A 16,942-nucleotide genomic window follows, 5' to 3' on the forward strand; every position below is an offset into this window, starting at 1 on the left:
TGTTTCCCATGCCAATAAAGCCCTTGAATTGATAGTGACATCCTGCGGTATTTAGCCGGTACTACATCATATCGATATATCTGTGACTGAATCCCATTTCTTTAAATTGAGGCCTGCACCACCGCGTTACCCCGTTATGGTATTTACTGTTAATCTCGGAATGTAATCGCAAACTGCACACAGCTGACTTTACAACCAATGCTCACATTACCAAAGCCAGGTTAAGAATTGTTAATATTTCTAACGCACATGGCATCAGTGGCGCTGTGGCTTAGTTGGTTAAAGCGCCTGTCTAGTAAACAGGAGATCCTGAGTTCGAATCTCAGCAGTGCCTTTTTGAGACGGTAGGTTTGTACAGTTCGAAATTGTCCCGGTTAAAAATCGACTGAGGCGAATTGAATGATTATTACACGTTTACATTTTCTACACTCAAAATGCAGATTATAAAATGATCAATTTTGGTGGGTTTGGACTTCGGACTGGGAACGACGCTCACGCCGTCGAAGAGGGCGTTCCTTCTAGTCAGCCATTCACACATTTTTCACTTTTCCACGGCGGAAGAAAACTAAACTCTAACGGGAAGGGGAGAATATACTCTTTTTTAGAGTCAGTGCGCGGGGGTACCGGTTAGTTGAGGTAATTTGTACATGTAGGTAGGGGTGAAGTGACTATGCATAGATAATAAACAGCGAGTAGCAGCAGTGTACAAAACAAATGGATGGGGGGTGTCAATGTAAATAGTCCGGTGGCCATTTGATTAGTTGTTCAGCTTTCTCATGGCTTGTAGGTGGAAGCTGTTAAGAAGCCTTTTGGTCCTAGACTTGGTGCTCCGGTACCGCTTTCCGTGCGGTAGCAGAGAAAACAGTCTATGACTTGGGTGCCTGGAGTCTGACGATTTTATGGGCTTTCCATTTTATGTGGAAATAACTGAGGCTTGTAGGCTATGTTGCCCTCTAGAGCAGAGTCAGCGTGACACACTCCGCAATGAGTGGGAACATTTTAATTACCTACTTATGTCAAAGGATTCCGTATCCCTGTATCGATGAATAGAATCCATGTATTTCAGTGTACGTGTACCAGTATGGTTATGTGGGTGATTCTCAATGTTATCTCTTTCCAGATGGCCAATGAGGCGAAGCCTTGTCCATGTGACATGGGATACATGATGGAGTATGGAGGTGTTGGCCAGGAGGTCCAGATAGAACACATCAAGGCCTACCTGGTCAAGCCTCCCTCTGATTTAGACAAGGCTGTCATCATCATCCAGGACATCTATGGCTGGCAGCTACCCAACACCAGATATATGGCTGACATGCTGGCCTCCAATGGATACATGTACGTAACAATGCATACTTAACAATGTTGTTACTTACCGTCTACCTGGTATTTACTGGCCAATGACAGTACAAGTATTCCCAGTATTGTCATGCTGGCTGTCTATCTCCCCTCAGTGCAGTCATGCTGGCTGTCTATCTCCCCTCAGTGCAGTCATGCTGGCTGTCTATCTCCCCTCAGTGCAGTCATGCTGGCTGTCTATCTCCCCTCAGTGCAGTCATGCTGGCTGTCTATCTCCCCTCAGTGCAGTCATGCTGGCTGTCTATCTCCCCTCAGTGCAGTCATGCTGGCTGTCTATCTCCCCTCAGTGCAGTGTGTCCTGACTTCTACGTTGGAAAGGAGCCATGGAGTCCATCACAAGATTGGTCCACCTTTCAGCAGTGGCTGGAGGACAAGAAGCCCACCAATATCAACAAGTAATGCAAACATTCCCATTGGCCAGAAAGTAGTCTCAGAGAGCCAGTCTTCACTCCCTTATGCCAGAGAGTTGTCGCAGAAAGCCAGACTCCATTCCATCGGCCAGAAAGTAGTCCCAGAGAGCCCGTCTTCACTCCATAATTTCACATCTGTATATAGTATTAATCTCTATCAGCACACATCCACTGTTGGCCAGCAGAGGGTACCATCACGAAGCCAGACTCGTTAGTCTTATATTCTGTCAATAGAATATAACTTTATTAGAAAATAACTTTATCCCTCTGTTAACTTACAACTGAAATGTGTGTGCCCTGTGCTCCCCTAGTAACCCAACCCCTTCCTCCCCTCTCTCCCTGCTGTCTGTCCGTCCGTCCAGGGAGGTGGACGCCGTCCTGAGGTTTCTGAAGAGCCAGTGTGGGGCCCTGCGTATTGGGGCAGTGGGCTTCTGTTGGGGGGGGGTGGCCACCCACTACCTGGCTCTGCAGTACCCTGAGGTCAGGGCAGGGGTATCTGTCTATGGTAAGGGTAGGGGTCAGAGGCCTGTCCAATCAGAATACAGTAATAACCATGAGGTAGAGTGTCTACCAATGGTCGCAATCTAGGTTGATTGCATTGCAGACGCCGGCCAGATCTCGTGCGTTGTTGCTAACCACATCATATGATGTGTTGCTCAGTTGGCAGAGCATGGTGCTTGTACCGCAGTACGAAAAAGGTATGAAAATGTTTGCGCTCACTACTGTAAGTCACCCTGGATAAGAGCCTCTGCTAAAGGACAAAAATGTTGTTTTTTAAAGTTTTTTTTTTTAAATATATGATTTAGCAGCCTGATTACCGACTGCACATTCGATAATATGAAACACAACCATTGGTTGATGCAGTGCAACAGCTGCAATGTAGTCGGTCTGGAACGCAACCATTGGTTGATGCAGTGCAACAGCTGCAATGTAGTCGGTCTGGAACGCAACCATTGGATGATGCAGTGCAAGAGCTGCAATGTAGTCGGTCTGGAACGCAACCATTATGCTTGCCTAGTAGGCTAGTAATGCTAATGCTGTTTGGATGTGACTGCGTGTCTGCAGGAATCATCAGAGAGAGGGAGGACAGGTATGAACTGAAGAGCCCGACACTGTTTATCTTCGGAGAGAAGGATGACGTCATCCCACTGGACCAGGTCTGGTATTATTAAATACTACACAGTACATTTTTTTAAAAGAATAAAGTCAATGTAGATCATTCATATATTGAAAACTATATTGAGCACCATTTATTACAAGCCAGAGTCATCTCGAGTGAAATGAACCGTCATCATCAGCATCTCTGTCGGTTACTGGCCTTATACCACCATTTAGTGTCATCCAATCAAATGATTTGAGTTGTGTTTCAACCATCCTATCACCATTTAATTAATCCCCTGTTGTTTCCTTCCAGGTGAGTGTCCTGGAGAAGAACCTGCAGGAGAAGTGTACAGGTGTAGACTACCATGTGAAGGTCTTCCCAGGTCAGACTCATGGCTTTGTTCACCGGAAGAGAGAGGACATCAACACCACAGACCAGCCCTGCATCCAGGAGGCCAGGACAGACATACTCAACTGGTTGCAGAAATACATGTAGAATATCTACAGTGCAGTTGTCAATCATCTGCCGTCCATGGTAGAGTGAACAGAAAGGATAAAAACACAAATCCAATTTCACTACACCACTAACCTTATTAAAAAGAAATAGCTATTGTGATTGATCATCAGTTCTGAGGTCATTTCCACATATGTCCTTTCTGAATAGCAGCCTATCTGGTGATTATCATGTCCTTGATTTATCATGATCAAATTAAAGCTGACGGGGTGTTTTAATGTGGAATCTGTTGTTGCCATATTTGTAGTAGACTTTAGTTTTGTACCTTTTTCTTGCAGTACATTGTACACATCTCTTCCTTGAATACATGATCTCTTCCTTGAATACATGAGAATACATGATTGAATACATGATCTCTTCCTTGAATACATGATCTCTTCCTTGAATACATGATCTCTTCCTTGAATACATGATCTCTTCCTTGAATACATGATCTCTTCCTTGAATACATGATCTCTTCCTTGAATACATGATCTCTTCCTTGAATACATGATCTCTTCCTTGAATTGATCTCTTTTGAATACATGATCTCTTCCTTGAATACATGATCTCTTCCTTGAATACATGATCTCTTCCTTGAATACATGATCTCTTCCTTCATGATTGTATACATGATTATACATTCTGTAAAATCTGTTCAATTGAATTACCTCTTTTTAACATTATGCTTTTAACTGCAAAGTGTAAAGTGTAAATGTCATTATATAAATGAAAGTATTTTTTATTTCTGATTTGATGTTTGTGTATAATATCATGTAATACCCAATGAAATCAATAAAGATATTATGCTTCAAGTTAATGTATCATTGTAATCTCATGTGCACATCTTATCCTGGATTCAGACTGGCTCAGTCTGCTCTCCAGCCACAGCTGTTATAGAGGTGTTTACTTTGGCTGACCACAAACGACAATACAGGCTGAGCAGGAAGGGAGAGACCTTCAACTAATGCACAGGTTCACGTCTCCCACGGTCTGAGAGAATATCAGATAGTAACCTGCTATGACAATCTTTGGCACTTTGATGTCTTTTTGTCAGAAACATATGTTAAATGTCCATCTAATGACCATATTTAGTCGACTGGACAATTGTTGGTTGACCAATCTTTTTTGGGGGGGGGTTATATCATTTGATTTACACAACATGCCTACCACTTTGAAGATGCAAAATATATTTGATTGGGAAACAAACAAGAACAAAAAACATTCAACTTGAGCGTGCTCAACTATTCATCCCCCCAAAGTCAATAGTCTGTAGAGCCACCTTTTGCAGCTGCAAGTCCCTTGGGAAATGTCTCTATTAGCTTGGCACATCTAGCCACTGGGATTTTTGCCCATTCTTCAAGGCAAAACTGCTCCAGCTCCTTCCAGTTGGATGGGTTCTGCCGGTGTACAGCAATATTTAAGTCATACCACAGATTCTCAATTGGATTGAGGTCTGGGCTTTGACTAGGCCATTCCAAGACATTTAAATGTTTCCCCTTAAACCACTCAAGTGTTGCTTTAGCAGTATGCTTAGGGTCATTGACCTGCTGGAAGGTGAACCTCCATCCCAGTCTCAAATATCTGGAAGACTGAAACCGGTTTCCCTCAAGACGTTCCCTGTATTTAGCGCCATCATTCATTCCTTCAATTTTGACCAGTTTCCCTGCCGATGAAAAACATTGCCACAGCATGATGCTGCCACCACCATGTTTCACTGTGGGGATGCTGTTCTCTGGGTGATGAGAGGTGTTGGGTTTGCGCCAGACATAGCATTTTCCTTGATGGGCAAGAATCTCAATTTTAGTCCCATCTGACCAGAGTACCTTCTTCCATACGTTTGTGGAATCTCCCACATGCCTTTTGGCAAACGCCATACACAAATTCTTATTTTTTTCTTTAAGCAATGGATTTTTTTCTGGCCACTCTTCCGTAAAGCCCAGCTCTGTGGAGTGTGCGGCTTAAAGTGGTCCTATGGACAGACACTCCAATCTCCACTGTGGAGCTTTGCAGCTCCTTCAGGGTTATCTTTGGCCTCTTTGTTGCCTTTCTGATTCATGCCCCCCTTGAGTGGTCCATGAGTTTGTGGGCAGCCCTCTCTTGGCAGGTTTGTTGTGGTGCCATATTCTTAATTTGAAAAAATAATGGATTTAAATGGTGCTCTGTGGGATGTTCAAAGTTTCAGATATTTTTTTTTAGAACCCAACCCTGGTCTGTACTTCTCCACAACTTCACCTGGTCACATACAGCTGATGAGCATTGACGTCCACGAGAGAAGGGACAAGGTGAGAGTAGGAGAGCACATAGAAGGAATACAACATGGATGATATGAAAGTGAACTGTGTTTCCGCGTGACCAGGGGTGTATTCCTTCCATCCTTTCTGTTGAAAAACATAATTTTTTAAAACGGAAGCAAACGGAACAAAAAGGGGGATAAATATACCTGAATTTGTCCAATGGAAACTGTAGTTTGCAACTGTTGTACTAATGATTACACCCTATATCAGCTAGATGCCGTCAATCGTGTGCAAGGCGTTATTGAATGTCACTGTCCATCGCCTCAAATTGGTCTCTCGACCTGTGTGCACCTACGTTGTAAACTTTCATTCATAGGTTGGTTGTAGCAACCTCATGATGGGTACAGGGAAAATTAGAGTATCATGTAGCAGCCCTAAACCTATCGCTGTTAAATCTTTTTTTCATGAGAATGGCCTTATTTCTATTACAGCATATTGGATGACTCATTCATATGCCATTCATCTAGTTCAATGTGTCTTCATCTTAAACGGCACTGACCACCTCTGTAATCTACAATGTTTGTTTGGTAGACGTAATTTCTGTTAATGCATTCAATACATTATTTTTATTATTATTTTACAGTTCTCATTGTCAGAGTGGACACTGTCACGCCTTGGTCATTGTATTTTGTGTTTTTGTTATATGTTTGGGTAGGCCAGGGTGTGACATGGGTTTATATGTTATGTTTCGTATTGGGGTTTGTATTATTTGGGATCGCGGCTGATTAGGGGTGTTGTTAGGCTTGGCTGCCTGAGGCAATTCTCAAATAGAGTCAGGTGCTTATCGTTGTCTCTGATTGGGAACCGTATTTAGGCAGCCTGAGTTTCGCTTTGTATTTCGTGGGTGTTTGTTCCTGTCTTTGTGCAATTAGTTTCACGTTCCGTTCTGTTGTTTTTGTATTTAGTTTCAGTTATTTCATGTACCGCGATTCTTTCATTAAAGTCATGAGTAACCTACATGCTGCATTTCGGTCCGACTCCCTTTCTTTTCAACAGACGAACGCAGTTACAGAAAACACCCACCGCTCACGGACCGAGCAGTGTGTAAACTGGCAGGAGCTAAAGGGGGACGTTATGGACGGTAGAGGCATGGATTATACGACGTGGGAAGAAATCGACAGGTGGGCGGCCGACCCGGAGAGAGTGCAGGAGCCTGCCTGGGATTCCCTGCAGCAATGCGAAGAGGGCTACAGGCGAATGGATTCAAAAAGGAAAACACGGCGACTCAGAGCGAAAACCAAAAGTAACCCCCAATTATTTATTGGGGGAGGCGCAGAGAGAGAGTGGCTGAGTCAGGGTTCAGACCTGAGCCAACTCTCCCTGTTAATCGTGAAGAGCAGTTGCAGTGGGAGAGGCTGCACCACTTGGAGAATTGGACATGGGAGGAGGAATTAGACGGTAAAGGACCCTGGGCTCAGTCTGGAGAATATCGCCGTCCCAAGGAAGAAATAGAAGCGAATAAAGTGGAGAGGCGTTGGTATGAGGAGGCAGCACGGCGACGCGGTTGGAAGCCGGAAAAGCAGCCCCCAAAAAATATTGGGGGGGGGCTAGAAGGGAGTATGATTATGCCAGGTAGGAGACCTGCGCAAACTCCCTGTGCTCACCGTTGGGCTAGAGAGACCGGGCAGGCACCGTGTTATGCTATGGAGCGCACAGTGTTTCCAGTGCGGGTGCAGAGCCAGGTGCGGCACATACCAGCCCTTCCTATTGGTCGGGCTAGAGTGGGCATCGAGCCAGGTAAGCTTGGGCAGGCTCAGTGCTCAAGAGCTCCAGTGCGCCTGCACGGTCCAGTCTATCCAGAGCCACCTCCACACACCAGTCCTCCGGTAGCATCTCCCCGCACCAGGCTTCCTGTGCGTGTCCTCGATCCAGTACCACCAGTTCCAGCACCACGCACCAGGCCTCCAGTGCGCCTCGCCTGTTCAGCGCAGCCAGCGCTTTTCTCCTCTCCTGCGCTGTCGGAGTCTCCCGCCTGTTTAGCGCAGCCAGAGCTTTTCTCCTCTCCTGCGCCGCCGGAGTATCCAGTCTGCCCAGCGCCGCCAGTGCTCCCAGTCTGCCCAGCGCCGCCAGTGCTCCCAGTCTGCCCAGCGCAGCCAGTGCTCCCAGTCTGCCCAACGCCGCCAGTGCTCCCAGTCTGCCCAGCGCCGCCAGTGCTCCCAGTCTGCCCAACGCCGCCAGTGCTCCCAGTCTGCTCAGTGCCGCCAGACAACCAGTCTCTTCCAGATCTGCCAGACAACCAGTCTCTTCCAGATCTGCCAGACAACCAGTCTCTTCCAGATCTGCCAGACAACCAGTCTCTTCCAGATCTGATTGTCAACCTGAATCTTCCAGTTCCACCAGCCAGCCAGGATTTACCGGAGCCTACTACCTGCCTGAGCTTCCTCTCAGTACTGGGCTTCCCCTCAGTCCCGGGCTGCTTCTATCCCGAGCTGCCCCTCTGTCCCGAGATGCCCCTCTGTCCCGAGATGCCCCTCAGTCCCGAGATGCCCCTCTGTCCCGAGATGCTCCTCAGTTATGTGGGGATCTGGGTGAGGACTATTAGGCCATGGTCGGCGGAGAGGGTGGATTATCCCAGGACGCGAAGGGAAGAACTAGGACATTAATGGAGTGGGGTCCACGTCCCGAGCCAGAACCGCCACCATGGACAGATGCCCACCCGGACACTCCCTATGCTCTTGAGGTGCGTCCGGGAGTCCGCACCTTAGGGGGGGGGGGTTCTGTCACGCCTTGGTCATTGTATTTTGTGTTTTTTGTTATATGTTTGGGTAGGCCAGGGTGTGACATGGGTTTATATGTTGTGTTTCGTATTGGGGTTTGTATTATTTGGGATCGCGGCTGATTAGGGGTGTGGTATAGGCTTGGCTGCCTGAGGCGATTCTCAATTAGTCAGGTGCTTATCGTTGTCTCTGATTGGGAACCGTATTTAGGCAGCCTGAGTTCGCTTTGTATTTCGTGGCTGTTTGTTCCTGTCTTTGTGCAGTGTTACCAGATAGGCTGTAATTAGTTTCACGTTCCGTTCTGTTGTTTTTGTATTTAGTTTCAGTTATTTCATGTACCGCGATTCTTTCATTAAAGTCATGAGTAACCTACACGCTGCATTTCGGTCCGACTCTCTTTCTTCAACAGACGAACGCCGTTACAGACACGTTGTTTTCAGAGCACACAACCTAGTCTATACTTGTGAGAAACAAGTTTTAGTTTTTTCATTCCATGTACGATTTGTCAATATATTCATTGCATTTTGTTTGGAGCGCTCCTGTCAATGTTGAGTAAGGACACGCACCTGATTATGCATAGAAGTCAAAGCCTATAGGCTACCTGGCATTTGTGCAAATGTAGGCTTCTAAATGTGCCCATTTGGGGGTCTGATAGTATTTCTGATTGTCTTAACTCGCCCCTAATGAGCTGTGGAACTTCTCAAAGTCATTTTTTCTTCACCTCAAACAGCAAGTCAATTAAGTCTATTTTTACATCTATTGAGAATGAATATAGTTCCTCAATGTAGCCTATTTGAAAATTCTTTCCAGCTCTCTCCCTTTTGATAACCACTTAGCATGAAAGGGGAAGAAAAATGTCATGCTCTGACCTACAGTTGAAGTCAGAGGTTTACACTTATGTTGAAGTCATTAAAACTCATTTTTCAACCATTCCACAAATTTCTTGTTAACAAACTATAGTTATGGCAAGTCGTTTAGGACATCTACTTTGTGCATGACACAAGTCATTTTTCCAAAAATTGTTTATACAGATTATTTCACTTATAATTCACTGTATCACAATTCCAGTGGGTCAGAAGTTTGCATACACTAAATTGACTGTGCCTTTAAACATCTTGAAAATTCCAGAAAATGAAGTCATGGCTTTAGATGCTTCTGATAGGCTAAATGACATCAATTGGAGGTGTACCTGCTTATGTATTTCAAGGCCTACCTTCAAACTCTGTGCCTCTTTGCTTGACATCATGGGAAAATCAAAAGAAATCAGCCAAGACCTCAGAAAAAAAATTGTAAACCTCCACAAGTCTGGTTCATCCTTGGGAGCAATTTCCAAACGCCTGAAAGAAGCACGTTCATCTGTACAAACAATAGTACGCAAGTATAAACACCATGGGATCACGCAGCCGTCATACCGCTCAGGAAGTTCTGTCTCCTAGAGATGAACGTACTTTGGTACGAAAAGTGCAAATCAATCCCAGAACAACAGCAAAGGACCTTGTGAAGATGCTGGAGGAAACAGGTACAAAAGTATTTTTTCCACACTAAAATGAGTCCTATATCGACATAACCTGAAAGGCTGCTCAGCAAGGAAGAAACCACTGCTCCAAAACCACCATAAAAAAAGCCAGATTACAGTTTGCAACTGCACATGGGGACAAAGATTGTACTTTTTGGAGAAATGTCCTCGGGTCTGATGAAACAAAAATATAATTATTTGTCCATAATGACCATCGTTATGTTTGGAGGGAAAAGGGGGAGGCTTGCAAGCCGAAGAACACCGTCCCAACCATGAATCACAGGGGTGGCAGCATCATGATGTGGGGGTGCTTTGCTGCAGGAGGGACTGGTGCACTTCACAAAATAAATGGGATCACGAGGGAGGAAAATGATGTGGATATATTGAAGCATCATCTCAAGACATCAGTCAGGAAGTTAAAGCTTGGTCGCAAATGGGTCTTCCAAATGGACGATGGACATACTCAAGCATACTCAAGCCTCAAGCATACTTCCAAAGTTGTGGCAAAATGGCTTAAGGACAACAAAGTCAAGGTACTGGAGAGGCCATCACAAAGCCCTGACCTCAATCCTATAGAAAAGTTGTGGGCAGAACTGAAAAAGCGTGTGCAAGCAAGGCCTACAAACCTGACTCAGTTACACCAGCGGTCAGGAGGAATGGGCCAAAATTCACCCAACTTATTGTGGGAAGCTTGTGGAAGGCTACCCGAAACATTTGACCCAAGTTAAAAATTTTAAAGGCAATGCTACCAAATACTAATTGAGTGCATGCATTTTTCTGACCCACTGGGAATGTGATGAAAGCTGAAATATATAAATAATTATCTCTACTATTATTCTTATATTTCACATTCTTAAAATAAAGTGGTGATCCTAACTGACCTAAGACAGTTAATTTTTACTACGATTAAATATCAGAGTTTAAATGTATTTGGCTAAGCTGTATGTAAACTTCCAACTTCAACTGTAGGTCATAAAATAGGCCCACCTGATTACTTCTCATCCCTCTGTCCGGAGCTCACTTGTGCAGGAAACATGCATGCTTGATAGTGCAACCTTCAGGCTGAACAAAGTTGATACAATGTTTTAAGTTCCTTGCAGACAAGCCATGCATAGACAACGTGATTTATTTTTAAAATCAAGATATTTTCTACCTGCAATGTTTTTATTTATTGGCTTTCTGTTTGGCAATTTTTTTACATACAGTAGTTGGCAAATGGAAGCTACTTTTAGATTTTGCACAATTTTCATTTTGGTTTAGACATCATTTTGAGATACATAGATTTGATTATAAAATACATGAAACTGTTCCATGAAAATGTGCATATAAAAATCATAACTGTCATGCAGATCGATAGAACTGGTCATTGAAATTGGCATTTCAAATAGAAAAGGTTGCTGACTCCTGGCGGAGCCTATTACTGGGAACTTATGGGAGCTTAATGGCAGAATGTCCAAAGGACATCAGAAGGTGGTGGTTCGGGAATAATTTATTTTCTTCTGATTAGGCTGTTGATCTCTGCCCCCCTCGAGTCATTTGTGTTTTAATTATTTAAAAATCACAGTGTGCTTAAAGCATCAGACGAGCTCAGGAGCCAACATATAATTGTTTTTATAAAAATAAAAATACACGTTTTAAAATTTCTATCAGTCGATTGGTCGAAAGAACAAAAGACTCTTGGTCACCAAGACTTCAAGCTCACTACGTTCTGAGTGTACAGTATTTACTGTAGAGAAGGGACTGAGCCTCATCATTTCTGAAGAGGTTCCATTTCAGAATGAGGGGTGCTGAAACTGTGCCGGTGTTGCTGTTCTGTCTTTCTGGGACATGGGCTCAGGGAGAGAGTGGAGGGGTCAGAAAAAATGACATCACTCAATAGGGTCACAGTGGAGGAGACCACCACCACCACTGACATCTGGACAGAGCTGAAGAAGCTAAGAGACCTGGTGGTGGAACAGTGAGTGGAGCTGGCTGTCACTGAACTGCAGCTCCAGAAGAACAAGGTGGAGACAGAACGCATGTTATGTTAACAACAGAACAAGTTATTCTTAGCTATATTTTAAAACACAGCCAGTGAGAGTGAGGTGAAGGAGCTTAATAGCATAGCGCAACAGTCAAATAATAGTACTAGAAAATATTCATATTCATGAAATCACAAGTGAAATATTGCGAAACACAGCTTAGCCTTTTGTTAATCACCATGTCGTCTCAGATTTTGAAATTATGCTTTACAGCGAAAGCAATACAAGCGTTTGTGTAAGTTTATCGATAACATAACAAAACAATAAGTACACCTTGCATCAGGTAACTTGGTCACGAAAATCAGAAAAGCAATCAAATTAATTGTTTACCCATGATGATCTTTGGATGTTTTCACTCTCGAGACTCCCAGTTAGACAACAAATGATCCTTTTGTTCCATAAAGATATTTTTTATATCCAAATACCTCCGTTAGTTTGGTGCTTTGTGCCCAGGAATCCAACGGAAAGAGTGGTCACGACAACGCAGACAACAATTCCAAATTATATCCGTAATGTACACAGAAACATGTCAAACGTTTTTTATAATCAATCCTCAAGGTGTTTTTCAAATATCTATTTGATAATATATCAACCGGGACAGTTGGCTTTCCACTAGGACCGGGAGTAACAACGGCTGCCTCTCTCTTTTGCGCACAAAATCACTGAGAGCCCCCACCTGTCCACTTACGCAATGTGGTCGTTCACGCTCATTCTTCAAAATAAAAGCCTGAAACTTTGTCTAAAGGCTGTTGACACCTTAGGGAAGCCATAGAAAAGGGAATCTGGTTGATATCCCTTTCAATGGGCAATAGAGATGCATAGAAAGACAAGGGTTTCAAAATAAGAGTCACTTCCTGATTGGATTTCTCAGGCTTTCGCCTGCAATATCAGTTCTGTTATACTCACAGACAATATTTTTACAGTTCTGGAAACTTTTGAGTGTTTTCTATCCTAAGCTGTCAATTATATGCATATTCTAGCATCTGGTCCTGAGAAATAGGCCGTTTACTTTGGGAACGTTATTTTTCCAAACATAAAAATAGTGCCCCCTAGCTTCAAGTGGTAAGGCATAACAAAGGCTTAATGTCTGTCGGTCATTGACTCACTTTTTACATGCAGATGCTAGCATTAAACAACAGTAACTATAACAGCTGCATCCTGATAAAGGGAGAGTGTATATCACACTGCTAGGTCTTATCCAATCAGTTGTAACCAGGGGTAACTCCTGCACTGTCTGCTAGCTGGAGAGGCATGGTGCAAAATAATGTCATTGGCATTATTCCAGAACTTTCCCTGGGACTCAGCCTCGTAAAAATGACATGCTTTCTGAAGAGTTGTCATTTCACAATGAAGGTTGCTGCAGCTCCATAGAAACAAGGTGGAGGACCTGGAGAGAGGTAACACAGGTAATAAACCAATCAGAGAGGTAACACGGGTAACAAACCAATCAGAGAGGTAACACGGGTAACAAACCAATCAGATAGGTAACACATGTAATAAACCAATCAGATAGGTAACACGGGTAATAAACCAATCAGATAGGTAACACGGGTAATAAACCAATCAGATAGGTAACACATGTAATAAACCAATCAGATAGGTAACACGGGTAATAAACCAATCAGATAGGTAACACAGGTAATAAACCAATCAGATAGATAATGTTTTCATCCTGTTGGAACCCACATTTGAGTTTTGTTTGGGGTTGTTAAGGCTGTGAATCTCTTCCTGTGATTTCAGCCCTGGATGGTAGAGTGACAGCTGGTGAGACGGAGGAAACAGGTAATGTCTCCAAGAAACATTATCTCAAGGTTAAGGTTCAGTTTAATCTCTATCTTTCTGTAACTACTCTGTTGGGGGCCAGATTGAGTGCCAGTGAGGAGCTGGAGGTTCTGAAGAGAGAAACTGCAGGTAACACAGACATGACCAACTGGGCATGGGGGCCAGATTGAGTGCCAGTGAGGAGCTGGAGGTTCTGAAGAGAGAAACTGCAGGAAACACAGACATGACCAACTGGGCATGGGGGCCAGATTGAGTGCCAGTGAGGAGCTGGAGGTTCTGAAGGGAGAAACTGCAGGTAACACAGACATGACCAACTGGGCATGGGGGCCAGATTGAGTGCGAGTGAGGAGCTGGAGGTTCTGAAGAGAGAAACTGCAGGTAACACAGACATGACCAACTGGGCATGGGGGGCAGATTGAGTGCCAGTGAGGAGCTGGAGGTTCTGAAGAGAGAAACTGCAGGTAACACAGACATGACCAACTGGGCATGGGGGGCAGATTGAGTGCCAGTGAGGAGCTGGAGGTTCTGAAGAGAGAAACTGCAGGTAACACAGACATGACCAACTGGGCATGGGGGGCAGATTGAGTGCGAGTGAGGAGCTGGAGGTTCTGAAGAGAGAAACTGCAGGTAACACAGACATGACCAACTGGGCACAGACGTCAGTTCAACGTCTAGTTGTAATTGACATTTTGACTAAACATGACTTCAACATGATTACTTTTCCAAATTCCATTCCGTTTTCCACGTTGATTCAATGTCATCACATTGATTTTTGGGGTTGAAATTATGTGGAAACAACGTTGATTCTACCAGTTTTTGCCCAGTGAGGAACTAGTAAATTGGTCTTATGAACACTGTTAATGTAACTTTCTAAATGTACAGCATTAATATGCTGTCTTCTGTTTTTCCTGTGTTTACAGACACAATGGCCTTCTCGGTTGGTTTGACTTGACTCAGAACACGAATCACATTGACCTACAGCAGAATAATCCCAACCCAACTAACGTTACTAATCTACACACACTGATTCCAGCTACAGTCCAGCATTATTAACAGTGTCTATGAGTGACAGACAGTGGTGAGCTCTTCCTGCTTCTCCTGTGGATTGGTATAGAACTTTACCAAAATGACCTGTATGTTATGTATAATAGGGAACACAATGCTGGCGAGGTTGATGTGTACATATCTAATGGTTTGTCTCTAGAGCTGAAGCACGAGATGTGGTCTACATGAGTCTCCACCAAGACATGGTGGAGCCAAGTCTCTGATGCCCCAGCACCTTCAGTGGGTTCCTGCTCTTCCCTATTTGAGGGCAGCATCATTTTTATTTTATTTAACTAGGCAAGTCAGTAAAGAACAAATGCATATTTATAATGACGGCCTACCGGGGAACAGTGGGTTAACAGCCTTGTTCAGGGGCCGAATTACAGATTTTTACCATGTCAGCTCGGGGATATGATCCAGCAAACTTTTGGTTACTGGCCCAACGCTCTAACCACTAGATTACCTGCCACCCCAGCTTTCTGATGTGAGCTGTTCTGGTGTTTAAGAAACCTGATCTCTTTAACCAATAAACCGCATTCTAAAAATACCAGACCTTCTTTTGTACTTCATATTTTTCCTGATTTGGATTTGTAAATGCACATCCTTGTGTGGACAGTCCCCATTCATACATGGGTCATTCATTCAACCAATTGGGTGCCCTTTGAGTAGCGTAACTTTGTAAAATAATAAAAACATGTTTGATTTTTCCCTTACTTTAACATTTTGATACAGAGCATGTTCAACTTAAACACGTTTTTATTAAGAGTTATTGGTTGTTTAGCAACAAAACCAAGGCTTGGGAAACTATTGGGTGAAACAGACAGGGTTGGCTTAGAATGTTTCCTGAAAACGTAAATACATTTGCACTATGAGCACTTGCCTCTCAAATACATTCTTAGTTGTTGGTATGCAAGCTAGCGATTTTTTTGCCATGTTTGCATTGGCATGAAATCCATCAAAACAAGACATAGTATCATAAACAAGATGAATCGAGCTTAAACAAGCCACTTACGATTACGTACATGGCAGTTTTTCCTCATTCTTGCTAGAAATGGCCATCCAGAAACACAACAACAGGCTGACCTCTGCCCCATGGAAGCACGCACACCGTTTTGGTGACGTTGTCAGCTAACCCATCTATTAAGTGCCAAATAAAGCCACAGGGTTGACTGTTGACTGGGTTATGTCTATCCCCTTGGGACAGGGGGAATGGAAGTTTGTTGTGTGCAACAGTGAAGGGCAATTGAAAGTAACCTTCACAAAAATATTGTAATTATTCAAACATTTCTAGATCTATATGGGTAACAGGATTGACACGTTACGTTTGACCCACTAGGGTCTCCACAACAACACAACATGGCCAGAGAAGAACATCTGCTTCTAGACTATGATTTGACAGATGTTAAGTGTTCCTTCTGATATTTATTTAAAGGAATAACTTCACCACATAATGAGGGTTCAGTTCCCCTAACACAGATGACCTTATGCCTTAAAATTAATACACAAGTAAAGCTCAAATAAATCCAGGTTAGCAGGCAATATTAACCAGGTGAAATTGTGTCACTTCTCTTGCGTTCATTGCACGCAGAGTCAGTGTATATGCAACAGTTTGGGCCGCCTGGCTCTTTGCGAACTAACTTGACAGAATTTTACGTAATTATGACATAACTTTGAAGGTTGTGCAATGTAACAGGAATATTTAGACTCATGGATGCCACCCGTTAGATAAAATACAGAACGGAATAAACATTTTGTTTTCGAGATGATTGTTTCCGGATTTGACATAAGGCTCGTATTTGATAGAGCAGTCTGACTGAGGGGTGGTAGGCAGCAGCAGGCTCGTAATAGTCAAAGGTATGTGGTTTAGAGAGAAATAGTCCTGTAATAAAAATCCTACAATGTGATGTTCTGTTTTTCTTTTCATTTCGTCTGTCATAGTTGAAGTGTACCTATGATGAAAATTACAGGCCTCTCATCTTTTTAAGTGGGAGAACGTGCACAATTGGTGGCTGACTAAATACTTTTTTGCCCCACTGTATATATATATATACACACACACACACACACACACACACACACACACACACACACACACACACACACACACACACACACACACACACACACACACACACACACACACACACACACACACACACACACACACACACACACACACACACACACACACACACACACATTTTA

The 16,942-nt window shown here is 43.6% G+C and overlaps 1 protein-coding gene and 1 non-coding gene across 3 annotated transcripts; both read left to right on the forward strand.

Annotated features, from left to right (window-relative positions):
- Positions 1-239: 239 nt before the first annotated feature.
- Positions 240-3,709, forward strand: cmbl (carboxymethylenebutenolidase homolog (Pseudomonas)). 2 transcript variants are annotated; one of them, XM_046354987.1, is made up of 6 exons: positions 240-344; positions 1,121-1,335; positions 1,644-1,751; positions 2,129-2,271; positions 2,832-2,923; positions 3,181-3,709. In XM_046354987.1, the coding sequence occupies exons 2-6, from the start codon at positions 1,121-1,123 to the stop codon at positions 3,361-3,363; spliced, it is 741 nt and encodes a 246-aa protein (XP_046210943.1). In that variant the 5' UTR covers positions 240-344; the 3' UTR covers positions 3,364-3,709. The 2 variants fall into 2 exon arrangements, with proteins under 2 accessions (XP_046210943.1, XP_046210942.1); XM_046354986.1 differs by lacking the exon at positions 240-344 and adding an exon at positions 485-636.
- On the forward strand, positions 261-334 carry trnat-agu. Its single transcript has one exon. It is a non-coding gene; the product is annotated as a tRNA-Thr (tRNA).
- Positions 3,710-16,942: the final 13,233 nt, after the last annotated feature.

Source organism: Oncorhynchus gorbuscha, linkage group LG07 (genome assembly GCF_021184085.1).
Source record: "Oncorhynchus gorbuscha isolate QuinsamMale2020 ecotype Even-year linkage group LG07, OgorEven_v1.0, whole genome shotgun sequence".
NCBI classification, from domain to species: Eukaryota; Metazoa; Chordata; class Actinopteri; order Salmoniformes; family Salmonidae; genus Oncorhynchus; species Oncorhynchus gorbuscha.